Source organism: Chrysochloris asiatica, unplaced genomic scaffold (assembly GCF_000296735.1).
Source record: "Chrysochloris asiatica unplaced genomic scaffold, ChrAsi1.0 scaffold00169, whole genome shotgun sequence".
Taxonomy (NCBI): domain Eukaryota; kingdom Metazoa; phylum Chordata; class Mammalia; order Afrosoricida; family Chrysochloridae; genus Chrysochloris; species Chrysochloris asiatica.
In genome coordinates, this window is record NW_006408687.1 from 5,738,115 (window position 1) to 5,745,570 (window position 7,456).

A 7,456-nucleotide genomic window follows, 5' to 3' on the forward strand; every position below is an offset into this window, starting at 1 on the left:
AACAACATAGGGTGTCCTAGGCTGTGATCTTTAAGAAGCACCTCAGGTGGGTTCACACAGCCAACTTTCCGGCTAGTAGTCCACCACTTAACCCTTTGCGCCACCCAGGGACTTAAGTGGTACAAGCACTAACAAAGGGTTGCTGCTTTTATTCATAAACTCATCTGTAAGAGCCTGCCCCAGATACAGAATAAGCACTAGACTGCTAACCGTAAGATTGAAGGTTCAAACCCACCAGTCGCTCTTCGGAAACCCCATACAGGGTCGCTATGAGCCGGAAACGACTCAACGGCACTAAACAAGAGCCTGCCCCAGGACAACATCTAGGCATGAGGGTGCGCATTTTACTGCTACAATACACCCGGGAAAGAGGTCAAAGAAGAAATAACGACTGGATGTGGTTGAGATGATTCTCATTTCTAGGTGGATGGGTCCTTATTCAAGCCCTTTCACTTTACCAATAAGAAGCTTGGGAAGGTTAAATTCAATGAACTGATCTCCGGAACCAACCTTTCAGTATCGAGTTTCCGGTCCTTGTGTCCGCAGGCTTCCCAGTTTACCCCACCCCATCGAGCCACGCTACCTCTCCAATCCAGCCCCAGCCTCGAGCGTCACTGACGCAAATCGGCTTCTCCAGAGTCCAAGTTCCTGGAAGCCCTTGGCCCCCGGCTGGTCGCTTTACCACAGCGTCAGTGAGAGGAGGTTGGGCAGGCGCTAGAAGGACCCTGGGGCGGGACCGGGTTTGCGCCCGGTACCTGTGCGCACTTGGGCGCTTTACGCACGCGGGACTCACTTTGAACCGGCTACCGTCGCGCTCGAGATAGGCGGAACCCCGAATGAAAAGTGTTGAAAGAAAAGGGCGCTCTAGTCGAGGCTGGGACTAGAGTTCGGGGCTGCGGCCCTGGCAGAGGATGGGGCGGAGCTGGGAAAGTTGAGTTTTCGTTGCGGAGGGCTGGGCTCTGCGTTGGAGCGCCCGTCGGCAGGGACCGTAAAAGGCTGGAGCCGGAGGGGTAGGTGTGGCTCTGCGTGACCTGAGCTCTCGTCGCGGTCGCTGTCGCCGTCTGAAACTGCAGCCTCTCAGCCATGGGCGCCGTGTGGTCCGCCCTGCTGGTCGGAGGCAGTCTGGCCGGGGCGCTTTTCACTTGGCTGTTATGGAGCGGTTCTTCCGGAGGCGAGCAGGATGGCGGAGGGAAATCGAGTCCCGGGCAGGAACAGATCACCAAACCATCAGGTATTCTTTCTTACCATGTCTCGAGGGTCGCACTACCACGGGGTTCTGAAGTTCACCAGGAAGGGGGTGGGGAAATCCACCGCAAGCCTTCCTAACGGACTGGCTTCCCCTTCAAGGGGCAAGACCCTTTCCGTTTGCCCCCAATGGCCCAGGCTGGTGCGCACGCGCAGATCAGGCTTCTTGGTCTCCCAGGGAGGCCGTGGAGATGCCCTGCGAAGTCCTCCAAGGTCCGTGCCCCATTGAGTTTCTCCTCCGGGTGCTAGCGCCTGAAGACCTGCCCTTACCCCTTCATCTGACTGCGCTTGGTGCAGCTGCGATGCCCCTTCCCAAGCCTTCGGAGAGCAGAGCTTCTTCAACCTCGGGATGAGCAGGGACACTTTCTCGGTCCCAGTCCATCACTCACTCCCTAAGAAGGGCTGGGTTTAGTAATTGCCGAGTTGTGAGCTATCTGGACGCTTCTGACAGGAAGGCAAAGTTCAGATTGGAGTTTGGCCAAGAAGGCCACGGCTGAAGCCGTGGGACTGTGTGCTGTGTGCTGATCTCCCTTCCAGATCTTTAGACTCTAACCGAGAGGCCCTGTCCACACTCCCAACAGCATGAGCAATCCATTATAGTGCCTGGGGAAGGCGAGTGTCTGTTTATTTCGGTACTTAATGGAACCCCAACTCTGATGAGTAGAATGGACATTTGGTTTAAACCTGTAATTTTAGACTTTACACACTAGGGAAAGAGTGAGCACTGGCAAAAAAAAAAACCTTGCTTTCCGGAGCCCTCCCTCCCTTGGCAAGCTCCTCATACTGGATTCCAGCCTGATGATGAAAATGACTTCGGTAAACTTTATTTTTAGTGGGGTGGTGTTCACGTGTGCCTTTAGTGCGATTAGTTTTGAGATGAACCCAGAGCTCGTTGATCTTTTTTTTTTGAAGCCTAGCCTCATGTTTTAGACTGAAAAAACTAGGAATTCAAAGTAACATTTATTCATATCTCTCTTCCAAACCGACTATTACAAAGAAACCAGACTTATACCACCCCACCCCCCAAACCAAACCAATCTCACCTGTGTTGATTGTACGGTTTGGGAGAGTTTGAACTTTAAGGAGCTGTTATTGACCAAGAAGGAAGCAGTGCCTTTAGGGACCTTAGTGGGAAGGCATTCAAAAGGCCTTACAGTTTGTTAGAAATTGCTGATGCATGTGGGATTGCCAAGGAGAAACCAGCCCTATCCCCCAACCCTACTTTTGGCCTATTCCCCAACCCACTGCTGTCCTTTGTATTGCCATATAATGGCAGCTGCTGTTAATCTGCCAGCACGAGGCAAGAAATGACCTGCATTTGTTCCTGGAGGTACAAGTGTACTCTTTTGTAGGGTGACCACGCAGCCCTTTGACCCACAGGCTGGTCAACACTTTGGATGATCAGAGCCAAGCAAATTGGCTTTGGTTACATGCCAGTGTGGCATGAACTGCTGGAATTGAGGACCATAACAAGGCTGTCCTTATGCCCCTACGATTTACCCCTTCCTTTACACCCGGTCACATAAACTCCTAGGTGGACCTTTTATTATGGAAAAGCCGTGTATATTTTTAGAGTACAGTGTGGGGAAAACACTAGATAATCGAGTGCTTGATTTTAAGAGAGAAATTTTATGAACTACAGATACAAAGTCTATTTTCTCAGAACTCTACAAGACCTAACACTATTAAGGTTTTCTTTTGTTTCTTAGAGCACCTTCAAGAAAGCAATGGATGCTTGATTTCAGAGACCAAAGGCCTTGGTAACCTAGGTGACCTGCAGGAAGCAGCATGGAGACTGAAGAGTTCTTCTGGAGGAGACAGTGATGGTGACAGTTCACAAGAGCATGTTCTTTCTGGACAGTCTCTAGACACACAATCTCTAACTACCTTGGCAACTGGTCACTCTAAAGGTTATATTGAAGTTTCAAAAAATGATCCTATAGGAGAATGGGGAGTCCAAAAAGGACAACAGATGCCTGCTAAGGCAGCTACATGTTTTGCAGAGAAGTTGCTTTCTAGCAACCTGCTAATGGACAGAACTAAAGAAGTGAGTCTCCCACATTCGGACAGTTCAGAACTGGCTGACCAGGATGACTGGGAAATGGTGTCCAGACATTCATCTTGGGGAGATGTTGGTGTGGGTGATAGTCTTGAGGCTCTCCTGTTAAGCCCAAGTCAAGGATTGGACTATGGCAGAGATGTTCGTGAGGAAACAAGAGGACAGGAAGTAGAAGTGAGAACAAAAAGGATAGCAAGGTTTCCAGAGTCTCAGCAAGTTAGTGTCAGGTTCCAGATTCACTATATCACAGGCACTGGTGAGCAATTCATTGCAGTAACTGGAGACCATGAGAGTCTTGGGAGATGGAAGGCTTATATCCCACTGCAGTATGACAAGGATGGGTTTTGGTCGCATTCTGTTTCCCTGCCTGCCAATACAGTGGTGCAGTGGAAGTTTGTGGTGGTTGAGAATGGGGAGGTCACCCGCTGGGAAGAATGCAGCAATAGATTCCTAGAGACTGGCCTTGAGGATAAAATGATTGAAGAGTGGTGGGGGATTCTTTGATTGAATTTTCAAGGTCCTAGAGAAGCTGTTGCAGAATGACAAAGAGGCTAAGGTTGTGGAACACACCAAAGAATTTTAAATGACTTGTGGCTCCAAATTGAGTCATTAGAGTTGGTTCAAATTTGCTAGTGCCTTTTGTTTATTAATGTGTATGAATTCATGTTTCTGTAGCTGATGCTTCCAGTGAACATGTGCACTGGTTTTTAACCTGTACATTGATTGACAGATATGTGCTGACCCATCATTACTCTAGGACTTGGTTCCCTTGGTGAATGTGACTTGCCTAAACTTGAGGGTGCAGACTGTGGTCATGGAACATAGAAATGAATCAATCATGTGTTCACATGTGTCTTTAATGCCTTTAAGTTCAAGCTTGAGCCTCTGGGTGAACCTTAAACCAAGGAAGTAAAACATGCCTCATCCAAAAGATCATCAGATACCTACTGTACTGCTGGAGGAACACAGAACTACATGCACCTTTTCTATTTAGAAATAGTTAATACTGTATGGGGCTATGATCCGAAAATATCTCGTCTCCAGTGTTTATTAGGAAGGATATGAGGTAATGCTTTAAGGCTCCCCAGTTATTGGGCCAGATTTGGTTTTAAAAGCAGTAAGTCCCATATTTTTATGCATTATATGGGTCTTTCAGACCTTGAAGGTCCCTCACAGTTTCTTATGATTGCTAAGTGTATTATGTGTATGTGCTCATTAATTACATGGGCATGTTATGGGCAAAATAATAAAAGTATGTTTTTGTCTTTATACTTTAAGGCTGTTATAGAAACAAGAGGCCTAATCAGAATAAGTAAATAAGAGAAAAGGGAGCATGAATGTGGTTGGGGGAGGCAGGCTGAAGATACTTCTAGAGGACCTGGAGGAATAGTTACATCCTAGACTACAAGGAGGGAAACCCCTCATTTATAAATGAGGCTGATGTAGGGCGATCTTTCCCCACTGCCACCCCCTCAGACCAGAAATGAACTGACGATCAGATGAACAGTCTTCTAATCTTCACCCTCTTCCCTCTTCTCTTATATCACTACCATCTTGGCTAACAGATTTATACATGACAGTAAGACAGAAGTACACCTGTGCTCTGAAAAGATACAAAAATTCAAACTTTAAGTTATTATAACTGAAGAAGTAATAAAATCTGAATATCACTATCTTTATTAAGTGTCTGAATTATTTGCCTTAATCTTAGTATCATAACAGCTTAGATGCAAAATAAAATACTAATGTTTTCCTCAATAAGACTTTGAAGAAACCAAACATCAATTAGCATGTTGTTGTTGTTGTTAAGTGCTGTCGAGTTGATTCTGACCCATAGCAACCCTATATAGGGATTAAAAAGAGCAACTGGTGAGCTTGAACTGCTGACCATGCAGATTAAAGTGACTTTGTAGTCCAGTGCATTAACCCACAGCGCCACACCATGACTCCACCCACAGACTCCTGAAAATAGTATTTTTGTTAAGTGCTGTCAAGTCAGTTCTGACTGACAGCGACCCTGTATAGGGTTTCTGAGGAGCGGCTGCACCCTTGTAGTTAGTAGTTCAGTGTTGATCCTACAGTGCCACAGCAGGACTCCAAAAATAGTGTTAAAACTGCTTAAATAAACTAAGATAGTTTTTGGCTTCTGACATTATTATGTTAATTCTTATGTCATTCTTACATACTTAATGAATTTTATATTACCTTACAAGGCATTTACTATATAGACTGTCGTACCCATATAACATTCTGCATGTGCTACTGCACAGAATATCCAAGTCATTTCTATTAGATAAAAGTTAAGCAATTTACAGTAAAAATCTATTTATAATTCTATCAGTAGTCATTTTATCATTACCTGAGGAACTAAAAAATTACAGTAAAGTCAACTGCTTTCAGGTATACATACACAATCAAATATTGTATTAAAATTGCTATTTAATGGAAAGAATGAGACCAGTGGACTAACGGGCCATGCAAACATTAGCCTCCACAATCCTGAGATGTGAAGAACTAGACAGTGCCCAGCTACCACTCCCAACTGCTCTGAGAAGATCACATAGAAGGGCCTGAATAGAGTGGAAGGGAAATGTGGAGTAAAACTCAAAACCACTTCCTCTAAGAATCTCTGGGACACTAGTCCTTAGTTACTCTTCTTTTTAAAAATGTTCTATTGTGAATTACGTGATAGTTTACATGGGAGAACATTAGTTTTGCATTCATCCTATCATATATCATTGCCATGGTTACGATCCCCTCCATGCATCATCAACCAACCAAAGGGTACACCCTGCAAGCCTGCCCCCTACCCACGTGGTCATCAGCACACAGCCGCTCTCTTTCTCTGGGTCTAAAGTCTCCAGCCACTCTGTCTCTCCATGTCATCCTCTCTGCCCCCATCTCAGGCATCACTGCTTCTCTGGTTAGGGTCCCGCTCTCCGTTCTTTTCCCTTCAAGGTCCCAGGGACCTCTGCTCCTAGACTGCAAAGTTAATCACTCCCATCCTTGCTACAAAAATGTCTACCTGTACATTTACAACCCTCACAATCAGTCCCGATAACAATTATTCACTATTGTATCACAAGAGACGTATCTGCATTTCCTTTCATCAGCCCGCCCAGACAGACTGATTCTACCTTCCTCCATGACCTCTGGATCTAGGTTCCCTCTTGAAAGGTTCCCTCTTGAAAGCTTGTAAGCCAGTCACTTCTTGCCTTTGTAGCACCCACCCCCCACCCCCGTGCCCCCATTTTGGGGAACCAATGTCCAAGTTGCATATCCCTGTCTACTCTGTGTATGGAGGGGCTGGGAATGATCCTTGCTGTAAAGATTTGTTCCCTCTTTTGAGTGACTGCATCCATAGGTGTAGGTCAAGTTCATCAAATTGTATCAGATTACTTTTTTTCCCCCATCTTTCTTCTTCTAGCTGAGTTCTGATCCAGTCATTGAAGCCAGATCAAGTGGGTATTATCTGCAAATGTGGGTGTTCTTGTGGATATGCCCTTTCTTTTTATCAGCTGCATGCCTCACTCTCCACTCTAGTCCTCTGTGGCTATGTCACTGACTCTGGGCCCAAAAGTCCCCAATTCTTGCAACACTGTTGGTCAACTAGGTCTCCACCCGGGTTCACAGGAGTCTATTGAACACGGTAGGGCTTAGTTCGCAGCTTCACTACTGTTTTTCCCTCACTTCCACTTATTCGTGATGAATGTGGTCACCAATCAGAGCATGTATTCCCATTGAGTCTTAGTCTTGGAAGGAGGTTTGCTCTGAGGGGACCCGACTGTTGGGGACCAAAAGGCTTACAGGCCTCATAAAACTTTAAAAGTGTGAGAACTGCTCCTTATTTGATTATTCAGTTATGTTTAATATTAGAACATGAGCTCCTGATATCCATGTACAACCAAATTTCCCCCTAGAACTGAGGCAGTAAAACTTCCTCAGAGGACGAACAAGGACAGGTTTACTGGAATTAAGCAGGGAGGTTCTGGAGAGGAACTGCCCGGGGTATTCACTTGAGGTGGAGTGGTAAATTCTGGGAATATTGGATTAAAGGACAATGGTGGCAACTCCCTCAGACCACCCTGGGTTTAATCAGTTTGACCTATATGTTCTCCTTCCTCCTGAAAGCTTAAGCCAGGTATCTGAAAC

The 7,456-nt window shown here is 45.9% G+C and overlaps 1 protein-coding gene across 1 annotated transcript; it reads left to right on the plus strand.

Annotated features, from left to right (window-relative positions):
* Positions 1-1,083: 1,083 nt before the first annotated feature.
* Positions 1,084-3,808, plus strand: STBD1 (starch binding domain 1). Its single transcript, XM_006871607.1, has 2 exons — positions 1,084-1,231; positions 2,955-3,808. The coding sequence occupies exons 1-2, from the start codon at positions 1,084-1,086 to the stop codon at positions 3,806-3,808; spliced, it is 1,002 nt and encodes a 333-aa protein (XP_006871669.1).
* Positions 3,809-7,456: the final 3,648 nt, after the last annotated feature.

What these genes read in the sequence shown, in the direction of transcription:
- STBD1 (XM_006871607.1), top strand. Translation starts at nt 1,084, where the DNA reads ATGGGCGCCGTGTGGTCCGCCCTGCTGGTCGGAGGCAGTCTGGCCGGG. An exon ending in ACAGATCACCAAACCATCAG is followed by an intron (nt 1,232 to 2,954) that starts GTATTCTTTCTT and finishes TTTGTTTCTTAG; the next exon opens with AGCACCTTCAAGAAAGCAAT.